At 57.0% G+C, this 24,346-nt stretch overlaps 1 protein-coding gene across 4 annotated transcripts; it reads left to right on the top strand.

Moving 5' to 3' along the window:
* Positions 1–549: 549 nt before the first annotated feature.
* TRIOBP (TRIO and F-actin binding protein) lies at positions 550–23,622 on the top strand. 4 transcript variants are annotated; one of them, XM_086887428.1, is made up of 22 exons: positions 550–598; positions 1,702–1,906; positions 3,212–3,345; positions 3,741–3,852; positions 4,384–4,585; positions 4,992–5,343; positions 6,119–6,251; positions 6,615–7,598; positions 7,870–7,965; positions 13,385–13,441; positions 13,791–13,859; positions 14,281–14,370; positions 15,188–15,297; positions 15,740–16,295; positions 16,881–16,991; positions 18,925–19,072; positions 19,563–19,674; positions 20,111–20,270; positions 20,601–20,714; positions 21,014–21,100; positions 21,948–22,105; positions 22,808–23,622. In XM_086887428.1, the coding sequence occupies exons 2-21, from the start codon at positions 1,793–1,795 to the stop codon at positions 22,101–22,103; spliced, it is 3,897 nt and encodes a 1,298-aa protein (XP_086743554.1). In that variant the 5' UTR covers positions 550–598; positions 1,702–1,792; the 3' UTR covers positions 22,104–22,105; positions 22,808–23,622. The 4 variants fall into 4 exon arrangements, with proteins under 4 accessions (XP_086743554.1, XP_086743551.1, XP_086743553.1 ...); XM_086887425.1 differs by lacking the exons at positions 3,741–3,852; positions 4,384–4,585 and having other exon boundaries at positions 4,903–5,343; XM_086887427.1 differs by lacking the exons at positions 550–598; positions 1,702–1,906; positions 3,212–3,345; ... (4 more) ...; positions 6,615–7,598; positions 7,870–7,965 and adding an exon at positions 9,514–9,595.
* The last annotated feature ends 724 nt before the right edge of the window (positions 23,623–24,346 follow it).

The following is a 24,346-nucleotide window of genomic DNA, read 5'->3' on the forward strand; positions in this document are numbered from 1 at the left end:
AACTGTCACCAGCATCGGGAAGAGAAGGAGTTTGAATTGTAGAAGGAGCAGTGGAGGACAGATGCTAGAAATAGGGAGGGTCAGGCAGGGTTCGTGCTTGGTAGGTAAAGCCCACGCTGGACAAACCTCTGAGTGCTGTGGGCAAGCACGATCCCCTGTTGGATCCGTGCCGGGACACGGCGTCGTTCCGCTCTCTCAGTGCTCGCGGGTAAGTCCGCTGCTTTGGCATCAGTTTCGGCTTCGGGATAGCTCGGTCTTGTGGCGCTGGCTCCGGGGAGCACAGGGGGCAGGCGGTGAGGCGGTGCCTGGGGAGCTGCAGCCGAAGGAAGGGAAGGGAAGGAGCCTGAGCCGCTCCATTGGGCCCGGGTCCGGCCCGGCCGCTCCATCGCCGCCCGCTGCACGTGCGAGCCCGCGCGCCTGGGCGCCACGGCCGCGCGCCGCCGCCAGCCACTCAGGAGGCGGTATTCAAATCGCTGCCCGGAGGCAGCCAATCAGAGGGGAGGGGGCGGGGCATCGCTCCCCGCGGTTCCCACGGCGAGCTTCATTGAGGGGGGAGCTCGGCGGGCGGAGACGTGCTGGGAGCCGTAGGGAAACTGAGGTACTGGGGACACTGGGAGGGACTGGGAGCACAGAGCACGGCCGGCTGCATGCGTGCATCCATGCTAGAGGCCCTGGGGATCACAGCATTATCCTGACAGTAGGCCCCGAGGGATGTGGGGAGTAATGATTTGCCCATCAGGGAGTGGGGTAGCAGGGGCTCCAGCCACGGGGGGCAGTCCATGGGCAGTGGTGGGCGGCGATGTTGGCGTGTTTTGTGCTGCATCCCTGGCAGGGAAGTGCTTAGGCTCCCGTGAAGCATTTTGTGTGAACAATTCAAGCAGACATGCCCTAGTGTGAGGAAGGATGCTGCAAGGCTGGCACCTAGTGCAACTTGCTGTTCTGAAAATGAGTGCAGTGACAATCAAAAATTCTAGCTTTGTTTTTTGCATTGACGTTTGGCCTTGGTTGTTTTGGGGAGCACCCATAGCCTTGATCAGCTGCTCTGACTCCAATGACCATATTTAGGGCACCAGTGGCACGTTCACATCTCAGATGCTGGTCTGATTTCCTGTCCTTCTGTTTGTGCCTTCTCCAAGCAAATTAGACAGAGCCCTCCCAGCTCAGATCACATCCTCAAGTCCGAGGACTCACTCTCAAACCCTGCAGGACAGAGGAGGTGATGGTGAGCAGGATGCTCGCAAAAATCCAGAAGTGTGGAGTCCAGTTGTCGTGCTAGCAATGCTTGTTACCCTTCACAGTTTTGCAGTCCACTGTCCTACAGGTCTCAAAATTTTAGTAGGATTAACAAGTTTAGACAGAGTTTCAGTGGGTTTCCAAGTTTCCTAAGCTGCATCCCTTTATGACCAACGTAATTAAGAAGTAAGACTTAGTTTCTGTGCCTTTTAAGAGGGAAAGAACATTTCTATCAAAGTAGCAGGACTTGTGCATCATTCCCTCCATTCACAAGGCCTCCCAAATTGAAGGGTGTCAGCAGTCATTTCAGGGTGCAGTGCCCCTTCCAAAAGAGGTCCCTGCTAGAGCGCATTCTTTTATTACTTGTCTTTTTTATGGATCACCTTGTACTTGGGGTTCCCTTTGATTCCAGTATTGACAGTTGGGAGCAGCAAACTTCACTCTGAAAATAACATTCCTCTTCCACAGCTTCTGCTGCTGCTGTTTCTTCCTCCTTTTTCTCCTGGCTGGCCCCTGCCAATAGCCCATCAGCCAAAGATCTTCGTCTCTGCTATGCACAATGTCTGGTTCAGTGGATGACATGCCTTGCATGAACTTTGAAGCCAACATATTTGCAAAGAGCCTGTGCCAGCACTGTTTCCGAGCCGCAGGGGCTCATCAGCATTCTATCCAGGTGAGCTCCTCCATCCCACCTGCAGGCTATGGACACTTCAATAGGGGCCTCTTTGGTCTACACCCTGACCCCACCTGTCTTTTTAGAGATAAAGATCCCTAAAACAAAGGATCAGCCAGGATTTCTAAATTTCTTGGTGGGGAAAAACCTCTATGGGCAGAGAGGTTTCTTTCCAGGCATAGGAATGCTTCATTTACTTGTGCCAGACCAAAGCCAGGAACCAAGTTTAGCAAAGAAGTGTTGGATACTGGATACAAGGGGCTTGATAGACCCTGGAAGGGAAAGCAGGGGCATTGCAGATGCAAAGCGACACGGAGGGAATTGGAGACTGGCAGAGCAGGGACCCACCCTGTATTAATCTCTGCTTGATGCTTGCTGGTGTTTACAGCTTTGCCTCACCTTAAATATGGTCCTGGTCGATTCCCTGTGGCCTCAGCTGTTGGCTTGGAGCCAGGGCTCGGTTCTGTCCCTGAGGCAGCTTCAGCAAGCTGTTCCCGGAGGAGAAGGCAGGAAAGGGATAAATCTCATGGGGTTTTGGGCTCCAGATACCTTGACCCAACACGATCTTTTGGGACAGAGCTGGACACACAAGCTACTTGGCTGTCTCTGACTGGGCGACAGCTGGTTTCATGTTCACAGCGGGTTTCGTGTTGTTTGACGTCCTCCAGGAGCAACTGGCCAGGGATGATGAAATAGTAATGAGCCTCCCTCTCTCTTTCTCACCCTCTCCCCCTCTCCTACTGGCCTTGGGCCCTCTAAGGTTACCTCAGCCCTTCACCCTCGATCTGCTCAGAGCTGTCACCTCTGAGCGAATCCTGGTGCGGGCGAGACGCTGGAGGGAAGGCGGTGCAGACAGCCGGCTCCCGGGAGCCTCCCCCACTGCTGCTCATAAGCCCTGCAGGTAACGGGGCTCAGGGAGGATGCTGAGACGCCTGCAAGCCCTGACAGAGACAGGCAGAGGCTGGGACTACAGCCTTTTCTGCAAAAATCATCCTTCCTCTTGACTCCACTGCCTCTCCCTGAGCTGGTCAGTGCCAACACAGGGGGGCCGTTTCCCTGAGCCCTCATCCACACATGCAGTCTCTGGGATGTCTGCAACCTTCAGCACCAAATAGGAGCGTGCTGGGCCTCTATGGCCTCTTGATGTAAGAGGAAAATCTCAATGGTGGGCTGGGAGAGATATCAAGAGCTCTGAAGGCCAGGCTGCTCTCCGAGGAGGTAGAAGAAGCAGGCATTTCCAAGGGGCAGCCTTCATCCTCATCCTTGGCACGCTGACAGCACCATTGCACCCCTTCTTCCTCGCAGGATCATGCCACGGCGGTCACAGGGCGCGATGCCTGCAGCGACACAGCCCCAGGGGAGCCCTGGGACTCGCTCCATATTTTAGCCCCGCAGTGCGAGGTATACGTGTGTGTGGGCCCGGCGGAGGGTGCGGAGCGGTGAGTACCGGCCGGGAGCCCTGCTGCTCCAGCAAGCCCCTTCGGTGGGAAGAACGGAGGAGGGGGAGCGGGAAGCCAAGCAGAGGAAATCAGCTGCCTTTTCCCTGATGCTCTGCATGCTGGTGCCTGGGAAAAAGGACTGAGAAATCCCCATGCCATGCCTTCTGACCATTCCTCTGGGCTGTCCCTGGAGAGGTCAGGGGGCCCCTGAAAGAGTCTCCTTCATCCTCATTCCCTCCAGAGCAAGGCTGGTGGTCTCAGGACCACCACTCTGCCAGCCTCTGCCCATCCAGCAGAGAGTGAGTCAGTGTGGCTTGGGCTGCCAGTGCTGTCACTCGCCCCCGAGCTCTGCGGGCTGTGCTGACCCCCAGCTGTCCTCTCTCCCTGCCCCACAGCTGGCACGAGAGCAGGCGATATCCCCCACTCAGCCCCGGAGCTGAGGGTGAGCACAGAGAAACTGGCACCGACCCCAGCGCCTGTGCCGAAGCCAACTCCACGCTTGCCAGGGTGAGATGGGGATCTCTTGTGGTTTGGGTTATTTTGGTCTCCCCAGCTCCCTTGGCCCTGCAATGCCACTTTTGCTGGGCCCATTCAGCAGGTTCCTGGGATAACAGACATGTTGAATTTGCCCCTCTGGCTCTCCTGCCTCAGGCAGATGGAAGAAGGAGCCCATCATGTGCAGGGAGGTGGATTTGATGATCCTTATGAGTCCCTTAAAACTTGAGATATTCTATGATTCTAAGGTCCTGAGATGCAAGGGGGGATCAGCTGAGACTCTTAGTCCCCACAAAGGAGGCTCTCCCCCTAAAGAGATCATGAGATTTGCTCTTGGATACTCCCATGTGGACTTTTGTATGTTGTTTCTTGCCATCCTTGGTCTGGCATCATCTTATACTCCCACAGCTCCTCTTCTGGTTCCTTCTTACCAGCAGCTTTGGGCTGAACAGGCTGTAAGTTTTCATATGTACTCTTACCTCTTTCCAGCCCACAAAAGCTACTAGTCCCCATTGCAGAGATCTGCCCTGTCTTGTCTCCCAGGAAGGGGAAATGACCCGCTTGTGGGACAACACTTTGGGATCGGGCAAGCGGGACATGATGAGCTACTTGGGCCGTAAGGAGGAGGTGCGGTCACAAGCTCCACAGGCAGACAGACCCAGGTGGGCTCAGCCTGTTCCCTCTGGATCCTGGGTGAGAACTGAAGCCCAGGACTTTAGGAAAGAAATCTGTCCACTGAAAGCAGGTACTCTTGGTTTGCCCCTGTGTGAGATCCTGGTTCTGGTTTGCTTTCCACCCAGGGGTCTCTGAGGTTCAAGGCAGATCTCTGTTTAGATTTAACGTCTCTTTATCTAGTTCTGGCCCCAGGAAGTGTTCAACACATCCATGGGCACTGTGTGAGAGTCCATCTGTGTGTGTGCTTGACTGTGAACCGCGGGCATCTCGGGTGCTCTCTATCTGCATGGTTTGGCATGCCCTCGGCTCGAAGTGCTGTGTTCCAGTGCTCCCAGCCCCCCTCGAGGGAGTCTGGGTTTTATCTCTGCCCTCCTGGACCATTTCTAGCTCTCCTCCGAAGACCTGCTTTGCCGTGGACGTGGTGGCATCCCGCGTCGCTCGCGCCTCCCCCAGTAACGGCCTTCTCCCCGTCCCAGAGCGCCGTCCTGCCAGCCAGAAGCCTGAGGAGAGCTGGCCAAAGCACCGAAAAACTGACCCTCCCTGGTCATCCACCCTGCCGCGTGCCCCAGCCGGCTCCCCGCCGGCCCGCAGTGACCTGCTGGGCGGCGGTGGGCGCCTCCCTGGCCCACAGGCTCGGGAGTCCCACGGGCACTCCGGCGGAGGGGGTGCAGAGGGACGGCGCGGGCTGGAGAGGCAGGAGTACACGGTGCTGGCTGACCTGCCCAAGCCCAAGCGCCTCAGCCAGCGGGATGCTGTTGACCGCTATGGCTCCCGGACACTCAGCCCTGGCCGAGTGGAGGTGGAGAGGATATTTGGATGCGAACGCAGGTGAGAAGTAATGGGACTCCACAGTGATCAGAGGCAGGGGATTGCCCTTCTGTGCTGTTGGGGGGCCCCCACCCCTGACTCACCATGTTTCAGGGGGAAGGCAGGGCTAGATGGCAGAGCTCAGCTTTCAGCTGTACTTAAATTTCCCTCAAAGGAAGGGTTGGGTCTAGGCTCAGAGCCTCCTCCATTGTGGCACACAGGCAGCTGACGCTGTTGGAAAGGTGGAGCTAAGCTGCACTGCTAGAAGGGAGCAGCCTACCTTCCTCATCCTCACAGCCTCCTGGAAGCTGCAGGACGTGCTGCAAAGCAGGGCTCCCCACAGTAAAAGGGGAAGGAAAGAGGTGCTCCCCAATCCCAGCATCAGTAGTTCCCCAGGGATTCCACATTCACTGCAGGAGCCACTCAGGGAATGATGGGGGATGCCAAAAAGTACCCAGCGGCTGTTTAGGCTTTAGCTGGAGGAGCAAGAGCGACTCCAGGGCTGGTAGCACAGGGCAGGAGGGGACATAAAGAGGGACTGGGAAAGGATCCTGGGCAAGTGGGTGGGATGTAAAGATGAGGAGGGAAGCTTGAGGAATAGTGTGAAGAAGACATGGGTGAGGCAGCAGGACATGAAAGCTGAGGTGGTTGACGGGGACAGGGAGAGGCTATGGCACACACAGCATCTGGGGCAGGTGGAGATCTGTGGGGTCAGGATAAGGTGGAGCAGGGTTTGCCGGGGCTCTGCGTCCAAGCTGCGCAGGGCAGCAGCTGGACCAACTGTGTGTGCCCACAGGAAATCAGAGACGCTGGAGGCCTTCCAGGCTCTGGAGGAGGGCCGTGTGGACCGGCTCGATGGCAAGACGCCGGTGCCACCCAGCAAAGGCCACCTGACTCGAAGGCGGTCCAGCCCCAACCTGCCCAGGGAGGTGAGGCTTGGCTGCACAGCAGGACCTCATCCCAACCCTGCAAGCCGAGTTGCTTTTTCCTGTCACATTTTCCTCTACTTCTGCCACGTGCTTCTCTCTTTCATTCCTCTTCTCCCTCTTCCCTTTAATCCCAGCTCTCCCTCTGTCATGGATTGGGACCCTTGGCTCTTAAAATTCAGCAGCCCTTTCACCCTTTGGGTGCAGAGAGGCTTCTCTACAGTATGGACTGGCTCCATGCACAGGAATGCTACCGCTCTCTAGGGAACCATTTAACCAAATCACCTGCCAGCCCTAATCCCATCTTGATCTGCTTATTGGCACTTTTTTAAGAGGCCTCCCTGCTCTCTCTCCCCCGTGACCCAGGGTCAGCGACTCTCCTGGCAGCTCGAGCAGCGCGGCAGAGCCCCCAAGGAGCCCCGGCGTTCCCCCAGCCCAGCTCGGCACCCCGAGAAGGCCGGCAGGAGCCGGGGGGACTCCCCACGCCCTGCCAGCCCTGGCTGGCTGCTGGAGAGAGGCAGCCGGAGCCCACGCTCTGCAAGCCCAGCCCGCAGGTCGGAGAGGAGAGCAGGGGAGCCCCTGAACCCTCCCTGTCGCACTGAGAAAAGCTGGAGAAGCCGAGGGGAGCCTGCCCGCCCCCCAAGCTCGGACAGGGGCCGAGCCACCTGGCAAGCAGGGGGTACACGGCAAGCACTGGAGAAGAAAAGCCGAGGGGACTCCCTGCACTCCGCAGGTGCTGGGAAGGGCTCAGAGAGCGTCAGGCTGAGCCGGGCAGGGCCATCACCGTGGGCCCTCAGTCCTGGGAGGCGTACAGAGAGCACAAGGAAAAGCCAAAAGGAGATCTCCCCTCCCAGCTTGGTGCGGGGGGCAGAGAGGCAGCGAGGGAAGCCGGGGGAGCCGCTGCACCTTGCAGGGCCCAGGAAGCCACCGGAAGGCAGCTGGCAGAGCCTCCGGGAAAAGCTGACATCCTCCCAACCTGGAAAGGGCACCAGCAGTGACTGCAAAGGCCGAGGCAAGCCCCTGCGCCCCACAAGCCCAACACGACCTCTGGAGCAGGACTGGAGGGGCCGGGGGGATGCCCACCACACACAGGTGCGGGAGAAGGACTGGAAGCGCCAAGAGATGCCCGTGTGCCACACGAATGTGATGCGCCAGCTGGAAAGGGACTGGAAAAGCCCTGCTAGGTGTCTGGATGTGGGACTACGGTCGGATGATAGCTGGATAAGGCCTGAGAGTCCAGCACAGCATCTGGAGGAGGACTGGAAGGGTCCTGAGCACACACGAGATACACACAACCCTGAGAAGCCATTGGAAACTGACTGGGGGAACAAGAGTCTTCTCATTTACCATGTGAGTAGGGCAGGAGCCAGAGGTGATGGGGACCCTGCAAGGCCTAAAACTGGCAAGCACAGATTGGGTGGGTCCCCTGGGTTGCAAATCTGTGCACCCTGATTCCCTCGGATCCTCTGCTTCTCCAGGGAAACTGTACTGCCTGCCTGGCACTGGGAGGAGGGAAGATGTTTTCTTCCCTGGCCCACGCCAGGAGATGGATGCTTGGATCTGGGACACTGAGGTGAGGACTAAACCCCAATGGCTTCAGCTCCTGCTTTCTCCCCTGCAGCCCCAGCTGGGTGGAAGCACCTTCCCACAGCAAAGCAGCACTGGCTCCTCAGGAAGCCCACAGCCACATTTGAATGCCAGTAAGAAGCACAACAAGGTAGGGGCCAGGCCCTGGGAATTGTGAGGAAGGGCAGCTGCCCTTCTCTGGGGGTCACTGTGGGCAGGACCTAGCTCTTCAGCACTTGACCTGAGCAGGTCCAGGATGGTGCTGCCTTCCCACGATGTCCTGAACGCTGTGCTCACTTGCACTCCCCTTCCTTTGTCCTTCACCCGTTTCTCAGGTGGGGAAACTGAGGCACAGAGCCTTTTGATAAAGCCAGACAAGGGCAAACAGTGGACCTGGGACTAAAATCCCAGTACAGCTGCTTTCCTTTGCTTTATTATTGGCCAGTGCTGTGACGGCACAGAGGGTTTTACAGAGATGAAGTGAGCTTTAGTGGTGTGAAAGAAGATACAGTTTATTGTGTTGGTATTCCTGCAAAATGACATTGCAGCAGCTATGGAGGGCTGCAGAAAGTGTTCCAGGAGCCCATGTAGCTGGCAGCTGCACACGAGTTCCTGCCTCTGTCCCCCTCTGTGCACATCACTCATCTCAGCCAGGTCATCCTCTGCTAGGACCTGGCTTTGTTCTTTATGCAAGGACAAACTGCAGCCAGGAAAGAGGCTGTCAAAGGCCTCTGAAACTCGAAACGGGTGACGTCCTTTCCCTCACTTCCCTGCATCAGGCCAGAGAGGAGCCCAAAGCCCTGAACTCACCCTGTACAACTGGGCCACATCTCCCCAGCTGTGCCAGGTTTCCTCAGCACTGAGCTCTGGCACCTTTCCTTTGCCTTGCAGCAAGAAGCATCACCTGAGTGTGATTGCACAGTAGAGCCTGGCATTTTGTGATGTACAGTCCCTCTCCCCTTTTCCTTTGGGACCCTCTCTAGCAGTTCCCTTTCCTGAGTGAGGCCGGCTGGCGTGGCTTTCCAGGGGCACCGGGACTCTCCCCATGGCCTCCTACCATCCCATGCCACGAGCCCAGAGAGGTTCAGTTGGTCGGATAAAACCGAGGAGCCCCAGGAGCCAAGGCGAGCGCTCCATTGTGTGCACTGCTGAGAAATCCCAGCCTGAGAGCAAACCCTGCCCGGGTAACAGCTGGGCTCCTGGCAGTCCCTTCCCGGGGAAGGGCTGAACCCGTCCCTCCCAGGGCTTCACCTTTCCCGGGACAGCGGGGCGGGAAGAGGACACGGCTCAGCCCCAGCATCGCCCCCGTCCCGTCCCGTCCCCAGCGCCCGGGGCCGCCGCCCCTTTCTTTCCGTGCGGACCGGCGGCCTCGCCCGCCCCGGCGGCTCCATTGGCTGCGGGCGGTCGGGGCGGCGGCGGCGGCTGCCATTGGCCTGCCCGGGTCCTCCCAGGAAGTTCTGGGGGGAGGAAAGAAAAGTTTTTTGGGGTGGTTTTCTTTCCCCCCCGCCTCCTTTCCTTTTCCTTTTTTTTTTTTTTTTTTTTTTTTTTTTTTCTTTTGGAAAAAAAAAAGGAAAAAGGCAAGAGGCGCGCGGGATCGCGGGGCGGGCGGCGGAGCGGGCATGGTGGGGCCGCGGAAGCCGCCCGGGCGCTGAAGCCGCCCCGCCGCCCTGGCTGCCAGCGCCCGGCCCCGCCGCGACCCCGGCCCCGGCCCCGGCCCCGGCCCCGGCCCCGGCCCCGGCCCCGGCCCCGGCCCCGCCGGCCGCGGCGCCCCCGCCATGACGGTGAGTGGGGACTCGGGGTTCGGGGCTTGGCCGGCGATGATGGCGGGGATTCCTCCTGCGGTGCCCGGGGGACGGCCCGGGGCTGGGAGGGGGCGGGGGACCCCAGCTGTCAGCCGCCGCCTCCGGGGGTCCCTGCGCCCGGGGGTCTCTGGAGCCGCCGCTCCCTGGGGGACTCTGGCCCCGGGACTGGAGGCTGTGGCGGTTCTTCCTTGGTTCCCTTGCCCATCACCGCCGGGGTCCCTCCAGAGCTCCCCCGGCCGCTTCTGCCCCGGTGGGCACCACCCCACGCCGATGAGCGTGAGCGTGGACCGGGCTGAGGCCAGGCCAGCTCACCGCACCTACGGCCGCAGTCGGACGGGAAATCGCTGTCCCCCCGGGCGGGCGTGGGGAGCTCCTGCTCCCTGTGGGAAACAGACGCGGTTTGGGGCAGGGAGCATCCCGGCCCTGGGGCGAACCTTCCCTGGCACAGGCGGCTGCCGGCCGCGAGCGGGCTGATGGAGGTGCCAGGCTGGGCTGTGCCCGCCGGCGAGCGGGCTGATGGAGGTGCCAGGCTGGGCTGTGCCCGCCGGCGAGCGGGCTGATGGAGGTGCCAGGCTGGGCTGTGCCCGCCGGCGAGCGGGCCGATGGAGGTGCCAGGCTGGGCTGTGCCCGCCGGCGAGCGGGCTGATGGAGGTGCCAGGCTGGGCTGTGCCCGCCGGCGCTTGGCACGGGGGCGGTGGGAAAGGGACAGACCATCGCCCGCTGGCTCCTCTCACAGCTGCACGTGTAGGTTCGGGAGCTGCATGCGTGCTCCAGCCTGAGAGTGATTCTGCTTTCACCCAAGTGAGCTGGAGCGGCTTTGCTTTGTGTTTTGGCCTGGGGCCCACGCCTTCTGAAGAGGGTTCCCTTTTAAGAGGAGAGGAGACATTGTGTTTTCCGGGAGGCTTGAGAGCCCCTTGCACCATCTCCCGGAGGTGAGAGGAAGAGTGCCCCAGAACCTGCAGTGCTGAGGAGCTTTTGGGAAGAGCGAGAGGCACGGTGATGACAAAGGCTGGTGATGAAAGGACACATCTGACTATCCTGCTCTTTCTCAGCCTTCCGCAGCCTCTTCTCCTCCACTTCTCCATCCTGGCGCCTCAGTACCACCCAGGAGCCATTCCTTTGCTCCCACCCTGTCCCTTTTCCTTCTTTGGTGTTTACATTCTTCGGATACTTACAGACTGTTATCACCTTCCCTGTAGCCCTTCTTCAACCAGAGCAGGCAGCTGCCGCTCCTTAACCTGCTCTTGCAAGCCAGTCTTTCCAGGTATCACCTACGTCCCCAGCCACCTGAGACCCCCTCCAGTGCCTCTATAGCTGGCCAGCAGTGGGGCTGGACATAAAACTCTGATGCAACCGGGCAAAAATCACTGCCACCACCTCCCAAGCCATCTGCAGCCCCGAGCGTTTTGCCGGGGGTGCATCCTGCCACATCATTGCATCTCTGGGACCCGGATCTCTCCCAGCAGCTCGGCTTTCCTGGATGTTTCCTCCTCCCACTGCTGGGCCATTTCCTCTGGATGAGGGGTTCTGTTTGAACCCCCCGCTCTTCTCTGTCGGTATCCTGAGCTTTTTATGCTGGGTGAGGAAACTGGATTTGCTTGTGGGGAGGGGAAGAAAAGTGGCTTTAAGCACTTTGTGTACCAACTGAGGCCTCAGCCTATGGTACTGACCCTGCTATGACAAGAATAGTTCAAAGACAATTCTACAGCTGCAGCTCCGTGTCTAGGGCTGGCAGGGAAAGCAGAAGCCCTCTGCAGTTTGCCTGCTTGGGAAAAGCCCTCCAGGGGGATTTTCTGGCCCCAGCATTGCATTGGGGGCAGCAGTTCTGGCAGGACTTCGTGGCAGTTTTTCCCGCGGCATGCATCCTGTTAATAATATTCATTATTTTGGCACCTAGTGCTTTGGGATTGTAAATCCTCAATAAGATGAGACCCAGCTGACCTGTACAACAGCCCCACTCTCTCCCTGTTTTGTCTTTCTGCCTCCACGGAGCCTGCCCATCTCTCTGTCTTCTGCTGAGCGCACGTGCGTCCCAGGAGGGGAGTGGTTGTACTTTGATGTTTTGTGTCCTTTCCTTCCCTCTCCCCACTCTGGATTCAGAGCTGGAGCTTAAGTCACCGGACTGGAAGGAATAACGGGAAAAAGGGTGGAGCTGCTGCCACAGAGAAAGAATTAATTTTTGGGGTGCTTTCTCAGGGCAGCAGTTGAGCCACCACAAATCTGGGTTGATGTGGGATGCATAAATCTCCCTCGTCTCCTTGCTGCCAGCAGTGCCTGTCACCTCAGCAGGAGGTGAGGTTCGGGAGCCCCCCCACGTCCTTTTGCTCTGGTTTCCCTCCCTTCCCAGGGAGCTCAGGACTGCCGGATACTTCTGGCCAGGCCCGAAGCTGTAGCAGGCGGTGACCTCCCCTTGGCAGGACTCCTTGCTCCTTCTTGAACCAATCGCCAGAGCGCCAGGGTGGGCCGGCACATACTCGGCTCTTGCCGCCCCATAACCTTGGGTGTAACCCAGGAGCAGCAGCTCAGGGAGATGAAAGCAGGGAAAGGCTTGGCCTGGCTGTACAGCCGGGGAGCTGGGCTTGTGGGGCAGCTGTGGCCGGCCACTGGGCTTGTTCAGGGGATGTGGAGCGGCCGGTGGCTTGCTGAGTCACCTACTTGTCCCCAACCCTGTCTCAGCTGGTGGTTGTGACACGTGGGGACTGCTGGTGGCTTCCAGAGGACTGGCAGACCTCTGGGAGGTCCAGCTCTGGTAGTGTCACTTCTCCAGCGCTGTTCCTGCCTGGTTCGGCTGCTGAAGAAGGGGGCATGTTGGCAAATTGACTTCCATCGGTGAAGAGGCGTTGGACTGAATTCTTTGATGGTGCAACTTCCTGGGAGCCAGCAGGGGTGGGAGGAGGGACCAGCTCGAGCCTGTTTGGCTGAGGGCAAAGCTAGGGAGAGAGGTTCCCCTGAGTCAGCTCTCTGGTGCTCCACCTTGGGAAGAAGATAAACTGGTTGGGATGCTGCACCAGCAACATGAGGTTAGGAGGAGGCAGAGAGCGCGTGGAAACTCCTTTGTGGCACAGGGTAATCTGGGTGAAATTCTCTTCATCCTTATCTTCTGTAGCTGTGTCTGGGCAGAGGGCAGGCTCTGTGGGGGGAGGGTGCAGAAAGAGCTGGGTAAAAGAAAAACCCTCAGAATCTCAGAGAGAGTTGAACCTTGGAGGGAGAAGGGAGAGGATCAAGCACTGACTTCATCTCTACCCTGGGGCACATCGTTTAAAGTCAGCGTGTTTTCACAGCTGTTGAATTGCCTCCTGTAGATTTTTGGTGAGAGCTGAGCTACTATGTTTTTGATAAATGATTGGTGGTGAAGGTACCAGAGGGACATAGCTCTGGGGGGAGGACAGCCAGGGTTGGGACAAGGCGTGTCTGGTTCTCCATCTCTGAGGCAAGCCTTATTGGTGGTGCCCGCTCTCCTTGTCCCTGCCTCCCCCTCTCTGAATAAATACCTCTGAGGCACCTTGTGGAAATCTCTTTGCTGCATATTTTCCTTTACTTTTTTTAAACCTCTTCCCTTATCTGCTGCTTCCTCTTACAGGAATGACTGCCTGCTGCTGAGAGCTATGCCCAGTTTTCTTTCGCCATAGGGTCACATAGCCCCATGAGTTTCCTAAAAGGCTATTCCCATTTTTGTTCTGCCACAAGGGACTCACCTTCCACCCCCTGGCACGGAAAGCCCTTTTGTGGGGCCACTCCAAGACAGTAATTCTCTGTTTTGTTTTCCAGCCGGATCTTCTCAATTTCAAGAAGGGATGGATGTCCATCCTGGACGAGCCAGGAGAGGTAAGCCTCAGATGAGAGTCTGCCTCTTCCCCTATCCCCTGCTGCTGGAGAACCCCAGTGAGCCAGCTGATTTCCTTCCCCTTTGCTTACTGAGGTCTCTCCTGCTGGGAAAGGCAGCAGGAAACTTTTGGTGGAGGTGCCTCGCTCTGTGTGTGGACACAGAGGTTCATCGAGTGCCTCTCTCCCAGCTGAGGGTCACGAGGGGGATCTGGGAGGGAGGAGGGGGAAGAGAAGACGGAGAGGTCATAGTGCAGAGCGTCCCTCCTTGTTCCTACGCTTTCCCTGGTAACTGCCTGTCCATTTCCCTCCTGTCTTTTCCCTTCCCTCCCCCTGCCCGATGCGCCTGCAGTGGAAGAAACATTGGTTCGTGCTGACCGACTCGAGCCTGAGGTATTACCGGGACTCAAACGCAGAGGAGGTAAGCATGGCCAGCCTTTCGCCAGCCCTTTCTTCCTTCCTGGCCAGGGGGAGAGGAGCACAGCTCTGGTGCGACCGGGGACAAGCAACAGCACCATATCCTCCCAAAAGATGGCAGAGGTGCCAAGCTGCTCTTTGCCAAGGGGTGATGAAGAGGATGAAGGCAGGGTGGCAGAGCCTGGTGGCACTGTCAGTGGTGGGAGGTGGGGAGAAGGGCTGGTCCTGTGGCTGGGTATCCGGGGTGCTCTCCATCCACGCTGCTGGCGGCCCTTGGGTTGGAAGAGGCCATGCTCTGCTGGGGAGCTGAGCCTGGTTCTCAAAGAGCTGAGCCTGAATCCCAGGGAGCTGTGAGATGAAGGCAGAGGTGGCCTTTTTCAAAGCTGGCTGAGCACTGATGTCCTAGCGGGTGGCTGTGCTTGCAGGCTGATGACCTTGACGGAGAAATCGACCTCCGTTCCTGCACGGATGTGACAGAGTTCGCGGTGCAGCGCAACTACGGCTTCCAGATACACGTGAGTGTCCGGCACCGCGTGTACGCAGCGGCAGCGCCGAGGGACACGGGGTGGGAATGCGTGCTCCCTCCCTGTGCCGAGATGCTGAGAGGCAATTTGGACAGATCCTGTGCCAGCACGGTGGCCCAAGGTTGTTTTTCTGACACATCGGTGGCAGTGCTCTGGGACATCAGGGCTGCCTGCCTTCAGAGGAAGGAAGGAGGAGGAGGAGGCTTTGCAGGGCTGGCTGAAGGCTGTACTGGAGGCAGTCCAGGAGTCAAGCTAAATGCCAGGAGTGTCTCAGTGACATGTTGGCCAAGGCAACTTTTCCACAGCTGTGGGGGGGGGGGAGTGGTGAGCGCTGCAGATCTCGATGTAACCTGGCTGACCGTGCCTGGAGTGACAACCTGTACCCTGGACCCGACCCCAGTACAATTCTGTCCTTGGCTATTTGTTGTAGCAGCAGGAAGTGGCTGCTAAGGCAGCATGAGAAACAGTATTTCTGTGGGTGTGCAGGGATGGGCACTTCATGGTCTGGGTTTCCCTGTGCCCTGCTGCTGGCACCTGAGTCCTGGCAGCTGAGCAGCTGGATTGCACCAATGCATGTTCTGCCCAGTGTGCCAGCAAGGTTTCTTTTGCCTTTGCTTGGAGAGGGTCTCATGAAGGATCCCCCTGGAACACCCCTCCCACCCCTCCACCTGTCCCCAGAGCCTGAGACAGAGGGTGGCCTTTCTAAACAGCCCAGCACTGGTGTATGTATGTGGGTCTCAGGGAGCAAGAGGGAGCTGCTGCACATCTACTGGGTGCTGAGAGGGCCTCTGTCACCTCCCTGTTGCAGACAAAAGATGCCGTCTTCACCCTGTCAGCGATGACCTCTGGCATCCGGCGCAACTGGATCGAGGCCCTGAGGAAGAATGTGCGCCCAGTCAGCGCTCCAGACGTCACCAAGTAAGAGCTGCTCAGTACTGCTTGTCCTCTTCTCCCTTGCTGTCCCTCTACCCTGACTGGCAGGCGCAAGGAAGGCCCCTCTGGAAGTCTCACCACTCCCAGATTAGCCCAGCACTCTGCTCCTTCTGAAAGTGGCTTGGTTATACCAGCCAGTGACAGGGGTTGAGAACCTGATGATGATGACAGCCTCCCTTTCTTTTTACCTCACCACATTAGTTTAGACTGGTTTCTCCACCAGCATAGCTGGAACCAGGGTGCATCCTTGCTGAAGAAATCCATTTCCCTGGGGGATGGGATGCTACAGGCGCAGCTCTGCACTCAGAGTGGCGTTTTGTAAGGCTGGGCTGAGTGAGGGTCTGAGCCTTGAGCAGTTGGCAGTGCTTCTGCTGGCATCCTTTCCCACATGGTGCCTCTCGTCCACCAGTTCCTGCTCTGCTTTCAGGCTCCCTGACTGTGACAAGGAGAACTTCCGTAACTGCGTTCCCCAGAAAGGCGCACTCCGGACGGAGGAGCAGCAGCGGCCGGGCTCGGGCTCCGAGGGGAACTCCAAGGGCAGTCACTGGAAGGCAGATGGGCAGCGCCATGCCTTTGACTATGTGGAGCTGTCCCCCTTGCCACAAGACCCTGGAAATCAGGGGTCCCTGCAGAGGACAAAAGGGAGCTTGAGGATCTCTGACCGAACTCCCAAGTACGAGGAGCTGGAGCGGGATCTGGCCGTCCGTTCAGAGGAGAGGCGGAAATGGTTCGAGACGCCCGATGGCAGGGTCCCAAACAGCGATGGCCCCGCAGGAGAGCCTTCCCACAAGGCTGGGGAGCAGGACCTCCCCGCTCCTCCGCTTTCGGAGGACCAGCGGATCCGTCTGAATGAGGAGATAGAGAAGAAGTGGCTGGAGCTGGAGCGCCTGCCCTTGAAGGACTTGCGGCGGGTGCCCTTGACAACGCTGCTGAACCAAAGCAAGGGGGGCCAGGGAGACACCAATGAGGCGCTGAAAAAGGAGGTAAGAGCACCTCTCCTCTGTGAAACTGGGATTCTGGTGGCCCCTTTATGTGGTACTTGTGGCTCTGCAGAAGAGCAAGGCAGAGGTGCAGGGAGATGTTTGTTCTTTCTGGCTCCTGGAGTGCATGGAAGCTTTTGGAACCTACTAATGCAAAGCTAGAAGCCAGCTCTCACGTGTCTGCAAAGGTTCCCCAGAGCATGTTTTGGTCCAGGATGATTTATTTGGTGGCACTACTTGTGTGGAGTCCGTGTTTCATGGGAGCACGTTCACAGCCTTTCTTTCCTGGCTATTCCCAAGCCTGCAAGGGCTTCACCTGCCTTTGAAAGAAGCCATGCAGTGGTGGTTTCCTCCGGCATGGATCCACCACTGAAAGCTGGAATGTCTCCTCCCTTCTTTACTGGCACTAACCAGGCTGGGGCTGGCTTTGCCAGTTTGGTCTCTTGGCAGGCTGCTGGGGAAGCAGAGGCCTCCTTTGGCCGTGTGTTGTCCTCACCATCCCTAAGCCCAGGGTTTGGATGTGGCACATTGGTCCGTGGCACTTTTCCACCCTTGGCTGACCATCTTTCTCTGTCCTCCCTGGCACAGATCCAGTCACTGCGGGCACAGCTGGAGTCCTGCCAGGCCAGAAATGAGAGCCTTCGGGAGGCAGCAAAATCCCAGGGGGACAGCCACGTGCCCCGAGGGTACATCTCACAGGTGAGTAGAGTGCCTGACCTGACTGGGCCTTGGGGGGGTCGGTCCCAGGACCAAACTGGGAAATGCTGGCACGCAGCTTATTGCCGGGCAGGTATCGCTAATCATTGGGTTGCCATGGTGACCCCAACTGGGCCCATTTCTAATCAATGTTAATTACATAAAGGCTGGTGCATGTTGTCTGGCCTTAAAGGGGCCAGGGTTATAAAGAGAGAGAAGGATAATTTGGGGAGAGGTGCAGGATCTGTGTTGTGCTTTGCATGTGGGCACAGTGCTGTCCCGGGCTGTGGGGGTGAGCCATCCCCCAGGTCAGGAGCGGGTCAGCAGCTTCCTGCTGAGCCTCTGGTCATTCCCTGGTGGTTTGCTGCTCACCACATGTGGTTCTTGCTAACTGGGGCTCCCGGGTGTCTTGTTAAAAGCAGTCAGTCAGTCCCTGGGGACAGCCCGAGCCCTGGAGGTCACTTTGACAGCACAGCCCATTCATTTGCTGGGACAGCACGTGGGAGAGCCAGCAAAGTAGAATTTGCTCATGCTTCATCCTCTCACTTCTCTTTGTTTATTTATTTTCCCCTCTTGTGGACTCATCCAAAACAAGCAGGGTCACATCCCGCTGGGATTTCCTGTGTGGAGGCTGCCGTTCAACCATAGAGTGGGGCTTTCAGGATGGGCCTTACGTGGTGGAAGATACCGGGGCAGAGGGGGTTGGCAGGGCAGGAAGTTGGGGCTGGTGAAGTCTGTTCCACAGGGCTGGCTGTACCTAGCACAGATAAAGAAACCCACAAGTCCTGTAGCACTCAGCTCAGACACTTACCAGTCTCTGTGTTATCGTGATTTAATATTTATAGCTTACAGGCCTCTTTATGGTCAAAAAGAAAAGCAAAAGCAGTGGGGAGGAACTTCCTTATCTTCCTAATAACTTTGCTCAGCATTTCACATCTGAGACCAAACTTGGCTTTTCCCCAAAGGATTCGCTCTCTCTGTTTGCCAAGGGTTGCAGCTGGTCTGTGGGTAGTTCACCAAACTGATTCTTCACCTTTTCCTCTGTTGTTCTGTGAAGCTTCCCAGCTTCCCTCATCACAGCAGAAAGGAGTAGCCAGGAAGGGTTTGCATTCACACAACAGTGTGAATGTTCCAGTGTCTTTTGTATGAGCCTTAGTCCTTAGTGGGGAAGGAATGGGATGGCAAGGAGCTGTTGGGGGATGTGATGACTTCCTAGCTCTCTGCTGTCTTTGAGGCCCAGGCTTATTAATCATAATGGCACAGTTTGTTGGTGAACAAATCCTTCCTGAGAGCTCAGGGAGGTGCTGCCAGCATCCAGAGGGGGAAGCTCTTTGCTCTGACTCGAGTTAACCATAGCACTCAGCATGGAAAGAACCATTCCCTTGGTCTCAGAGCCATCAGAAAGGAGGGAGAGCTGTGTGAGGAGGATCCCTAATCATTAGGCTGTAGGGAGGGCTCTTTGGCAACCTCCATCGTGTCACAGGGTAGTGCAGGGTGTCACTTTTCAGGAGAGGAGGCTCGGTTTCCATTGATTCCAGGGACACTGCTTCATTTAAAAGGCAGATACTGAGATGCAGTTCTCACTGTTGATCCCTTCCAGCCAGGCAGTGGGTTGGGACTGTGGTGTCGGGCATGTTATCCCCAGCTCTTGGACCAAGAGGGTTGTTCCTGTCTTGCTGTTTTAGTTTTAAGAGCTAGAGGAACGTTCTTCTTCTGTAAAGCACAAAGTGGGGTTGCAAAGATGTGTGTCCCCTTCAAATGGTTGTGTTCAGTGATTAAAGCACCACCTCACTTTCAGAAGGAAAAGACCCTCCTGGAAAGAAGTAGTTTTGCTTCTTTCAAAACGTCCCTGGACTTGCAGCCAGGTGCCTGTCCTGGCCCAAGCCCTTCTTTCTTCCCTCCTGGTCTCTCAGCCCTCCTTTCCTCCTCACAACAGGAGGCCTGCGAGCGCAGCCTGGCTGAGATGGAGTCATCCCACCAGCAAGTGATGGAGGAGCTGCAGCGGCACCACCAGCGGGAGCTGGAGCGGCTGCGGCAGGAGAAGGAGCGGCTCCTGGCAGAGGAGGCAGCGGCAACGGCAGCAGGTCAGAGCAAACACCAGGCTGTGCCCCTGCTCAGCTGGGTCCCTCCTGCCTCTCCCCAATGTCTTTTGCCAGAAGCCAGTCGTCCCAGTCATCTGGAGCCACACTGTGGACTGTACTGGTGTGAGGCTGGCGCTCCTTGGAGCACGAGCTTTGGTGCTTTCACTCCTGTGGCGCTGGTGGAGTGGTAAAGATACTGAAGGAAACAGGGTCATGCTTCTGTGGATGGCTGGGAGGGGCCCAGCACTTTCTTGTAGGTGGGCAAGAAGTGGTAGAGAGCTCCCACAGTGTCCTGTGTCAGTCCCCTTGGCAGCATGATGATCCTGGAGCATGGAGATGGTAGGGAATACCCCGAGGGAAGAAGAGAAAGAAGGGGAGTCTGCAGAGACGAATCTGGGAGCCTGCAGTGGCGAGAGCTTAGCCAGTTCTCTGGTGTGTTTTCCATGAAGCTGGCACAGCCTGATCCCCTATTTCTCATTGTCCCCCTCTGCAGCCATTGAGGCACTGAAGAAAGCCCACCGGGAGGAGATGAATAAGGAGCTGGGCAGGACTCGGAGCTTCCAGCAATGCAGCTCACTCCCAGAAGCCCTCCAGAAGCAGCACCAGTAAGAAAGGATCTCTCTCAGTCCTCTTGTCCAATGATGCCGCCTTGTGCTGCTGTTACCACACCCCATTTTCAGCTCTAGCCCTGAGCTTTTCCTCCTGCCACTTCTCCAGCTCCCTCCTCAGGGCTAGTGGGTGCCCAGTAGTGGCTCCCAGGGCTACTGCAGCTGTGGGGCAGGGAGGTTTGTCCCTTGCTTGACTCTTTTCCCTTTAGCACCTCCCTCACACCTATAGCTATTTCCCCTCTAATTTCTTTATGGAAAGCTGCTCCATTTCTTCTGCATGGCTCGGGGCTCCAAGAAGCACCATGCTCATGTGCAGGAGTACATGAGTGTACTCCTGTACATGAGGTTGGCCACGGCAAGGGGGAAGTCAATGCCAGGGGCCAGGAGCTGGCAAGGGTTTTGGGGCAGCGATGAGCTGGTGCCTCTTCGGCAGGTTGGACGTGGAGTCACTGAAGCGGGAACTGCAGGTGCTTTCTGAGCAGTATTCCCAAAAGTGCCTGGAAATTGGGGAGCTCACCCAGAAGGCGGAAGAGCGGGAGCAGATATTGGAGCGCTGTCAGCGGGAGGGGAAGGACCTCCTCCAGAAAAATCAGGCAAGAGAAGGGCTTTCCTACCAGCGGAGAGGAGCACTGAAGCATGTTCCTTCCTCACACAGCACAGCCCCTCTGTTAAAGCTCCCTTATTTGTTCATATTTCTCCCCTTCTGAGATTGTATCATCAGAAAGAAAAAGATTAAGAGTTAGAGGCTGTCTTAACTGTGGTGTTATATATGGCGAGTGTATTCTGCTGGATGCCATTACCTGTGGACGGGGGGTTACAACGTGGTCTCTAAGCTGAACAAGGGCTGCCATGAAGATGGAGTGGTCAGGACAGTAAGAGATCTGTGCCATGGCTACTCTGACGTCTTTTGGCTTTGCCTGCAGGAGCTGCAGACCCGCCTCTCGGATGAGATCGGGAAGCTGCGGAGCTTTATTTCATCGCGGGGCTCTGGGGACCGCGCTTCGCACAACAACGAGCGGAGTTCCTGCGAGCTGGAGGTACGAGGCTCCCCCTGGCTGCCCCGCTGCCTCCATCCCCTCCCGTCCCGGGGGTCTTCTCCTCTTGATGGCTTTGGCTTGGAGCAAGTGGGAGGTGGGGTGAGGAATGGAGCGGTGCAGGAAGCAGAACGCAAGCCTTTCCTCCGCCGCTCTCTCAGGCTGCTTGCGCCGTTTCCTGCCCCAGCCCTTCTGGCCCTTCCTTCCTTTTCCACCGCCGCGCTTGCGGCAGGGCCTGCCGGCCTTTCCGAGGCGGTGGCTCTTGAGTCACCTCTGGTTCCTCTCCCCCTTCTCTGGCCCAGGTGCTGCTGCGGGTGAAGGAGAATGAGCTCCAGTACGTAAAGAAGGAGGTGCAGTGCCTCCGGGAGGAGCTGCAGATGATGCAAAAGGTCAGTGTTTTCTGGGAGCAACTGGGGGAGAGCAGGAGAGGGAAGGGAGGGAAGCAGCAGGGCTGCATATCAGCAGGGTTTGGCTGGGTTTGATCGAGACAAACCCTCTTGTCACCTGTACTGCTTGTCCTTGCTGACTGCAGAGCACATAGCAGCTCCAACAGCACGGACTGGCATAGACCGACCTTGTACAAGGGAAAAGTCACAGAGACTTAGCTGCTGCTTTGCCCAGATGTATGCACACATAAGCATGGACAAGGCTGCCTTCTGCAAGTGGAAAATCTGGATGAAGGCTGCCTGGCATCCTGCTTCCTCTTGTTGTCCCCTTTCTGAGTGGATGTGTTTCCTTGGGCACCGTTTCTGGGTGTGCTGCTCCCTCCACTGGCAGCAGCTCCTTCAGAGGAATTTTCAAAGACCTCTGCCAAAGGGGAGCCTGAAAGAGGCTTTGGAATTCAGTGATGCTCCAGGAGTTTATAACTTACATTAGTTTTTGGCCATATAAGCAGCTGCACCCAGCTCTCCCAATGGCCTGCATTCCTGGTGGGGTTATGTTTCCCATGTGGCTGCCCCACATGCACACGAGCTGTGGTAAAGCCCACATCACCTCCTCAACCCTGCTGCTGTGGGACCAGTGTCTCTGCATTCTTCCCTGGCTTGGTGTTTGCAAAGTGATACCTCCATGCTCCTCTTCTGAATGGTTTCTGCCTGGTCCAGATTGGGACGGGCTTCAAACCCAGGGCTGGCTCTCCCCTCCTCACCTGCTGACTCTTCTGCTGGGCTCACCTTGCTGCCACCCTCCCTAAAATCAGCCCTGCAACCTGCCTTACCCCTCTCCCTCCCCTGGCAGGACAAGAGATTCGCCTCAGGGAAATACCAAGATGTCTATGCAGAGCTGAATCACATCAAGGTGCGCTCGGAGCGAGAGATCGAGCAGCTGAAGGAGCACCTGCGCCTGGCCATGGCGGCTCTGCAGGAGAAGGAGTCGCTGTGCAACAGCAAGTAGTGGTGAGCCAGGGCAAGCTGGGATGTCCCCTGTGGGTGCAGGTGGCTGAGGCTGGCTGCTGCAGGGGCGTGGAAGCTGCCAGTTTCTCCCGCTCCACTCAGTTTTGAAACTTAAGGCTTAAACACATTCTTCTCTGCTTCTCGCATCCTCTTGGCCGGCACTGCTGGCCCTCCTGTTGTTCCTGATGTTCTCCCGAGGGCCCCAGCCCCCTTTTCATGGTGCTCTTGATGCAGCCAGCACCAATCACTGCTCAGCCAGGCTGCCTGTGGGAGCCAGGCAAGTGCTGGCCTTTGCCCTGTGGCTGGGGTGACAGCGTGGGAAGTTACACTTTCCCTGTGTAGGCAGTGGCTCTGCTCCCTTCACCTTTGAAGTGGTTTCCCTATCACAACACGATAATTTTAGGTCTGCATGAAAGCAGGACCGACTAGACCCAGCCCATCTCTCCTGGAGCTCACCTGCAGGCATCTCTGCCACCGATGGGGGCGAGCAGGGTGACAGGAACGAGGGCATCCTGTTGTCCAGAGTGCTCCTGCTTCTTGCTTGGATGGGGCTCACCCTGCTCTACCAGTGCTCGCTGATGGGTGCTGAGATGAGTGGGTCTGTAGCGGGGCACCAGCCAGCCATCTCCCCAGGGAGCTGAGGGGATGGCATTTCTACGCTCCCTGGAATCTTTCTAAACCATTTCTGGTTTTGTCTCTCTCTAGGTCTGCTCTACATTTGTTATCTGTTCTTGTTTTGTATTTGCTCCATTCCTCACCTGTGAGGAGAGGGAGGTTGAATCCCCACCCATTACCACCTTGGCAAGGAATCCCACACACCCCCAACCTCCTCCTTCCCCTCCCAAAGCTGTTTTTGATGAAACCCTTTTTGCCTGCATACCTGAGCACATTGTTTGGACTGGCTCCTTACATGCACCTTCTTCAGGATTTTATATGTGAAAATTATATTTTATAGAGGAATTTTTTCCCCCTTGGAAAGAAGGGGAAGAGGAGGAGGAAAACTTTTACCACATCACCAGCATTTTTCTAACCTGAAAAAGAGAACCTGTTTTTTTTCCCCCCCTTTCCTAGCCCTGTTTCTCCTGGCCACACACAGCCACCTTCGGCACATATTCCCTCTCTTCCAAATGTCTCCACGGTCCCCCTGGGATGTAGGGCAAGGACCATGCTCCCCCTCCCCGTGCCACCCCCAGGGACCCGCGGAGAAGACACGCAAGCCATAGGAGGGAGCCGCCGGGGCGATCTGCCATGGATGTGCTTGCCTGAGATGGTTGAAAGAGGACACCTTGGCAAGAGTCCACATGATCGAGCTCTCTCTCCGTGACTGCCCTTTTGGCTCCTGCAAGAACCTGAACTGGCAGGAGCCCAGAGCCACGGGGCTTCTCCTTTCTGGGGAAGAGGAGCTGTGAGGCTGCTACTGCACCCGCCCGAGCCAACCTCCCCAAAGTGGCAGCTGCTGCTGCTCTGCTGTGCCCTTCAACTTTTAAATTAATAAAATCTTCCCCTTTTGCTGAGAAAAATGTGTTTCTTGAGAAGAAGACTTGCCATGTGGCCCTAATCCAGTGGTGAGAGGGGGGGGGGTGTGTGTGTGTGTGTGTGTGTGTGTGTGTGATTTTTCAAGGTTTTGGTGTATACTGGCCAGCTGCTTCCTTTCTTCAGGATTTGGTGAGGGAAAGCAGCAGGAGCACCCCTGGCCAGAGAGTGAGAGGAGCCTTGGAGTGCTGTTATCCAGTAGTTTGCCCCACCTTTGGATTTGAGGGGGGAAATAATCTGCTCCCAAAATTTCACGTGGACCCTGCGCCTCATGGAGGAAGAGCTGAGCCTGGGCTGCATTTAGTAAATCCAGTATTGGAAGGGCACATGGCACTGCAAATTGCTGGCAGAATCAACAGTATATAGAGATCCTGGGGAGATGATAGAGATCTAAAATGCTTTCTTCCTCTTGTTTTTTGTGTGAAGCATGTTGCTTTTTTGTCAGGATGGAGGACCTGGGGGTGACTACTACTCATTCAGCCCCATCCCAATACGAACAGGAGCTGTTGTTCTACAGAGAGGGTGCTGGCAATTACAGAAGAGATCTAATTGTGGTCACATGCTGGGGCTGGAGGCAGCATCTGCAGAAGGAAGGACAAAGGGGTCAAGGAGGATTTTTGGGTGGAGGTGACAGATGTGTTGGCTGAGAGACTAGAGTACTGTGAGACCTGGGAATGGAAGCAGGGTGTAAGAATGTGGTGGCAGCTGAAA

Source organism: Cyanistes caeruleus, chromosome 4 (genome assembly GCF_971803275.1).
Source record: "Cyanistes caeruleus chromosome 4, bCyaCae1.hap1.1, whole genome shotgun sequence".
In the NCBI taxonomy this organism is placed as follows: domain Eukaryota; kingdom Metazoa; phylum Chordata; class Aves; order Passeriformes; family Paridae; genus Cyanistes; species Cyanistes caeruleus.

What these genes read in the sequence shown, in the direction of transcription:
- TRIOBP (XM_086887428.1), top strand. Translation starts at nt 1,793, where the DNA reads ATGTCTGGTTCAGTGGATGACATGCCTTGCATGAACTTTGAAGCCAAC. An exon ending in CTCATCAGCATTCTATCCAG is followed by an intron (nt 1,907 to 3,211) that starts GTGAGCTCCTCC and finishes TCTTCCTCGCAG; the next exon opens with GATCATGCCACGGCGGTCAC. An exon ending in AGAGTCTTCTCATTTACCAT is followed by an intron (nt 7,599 to 7,869) that starts GTGAGTAGGGCA and finishes TCTCCCCTGCAG; the next exon opens with CCCCAGCTGGGTGGAAGCAC.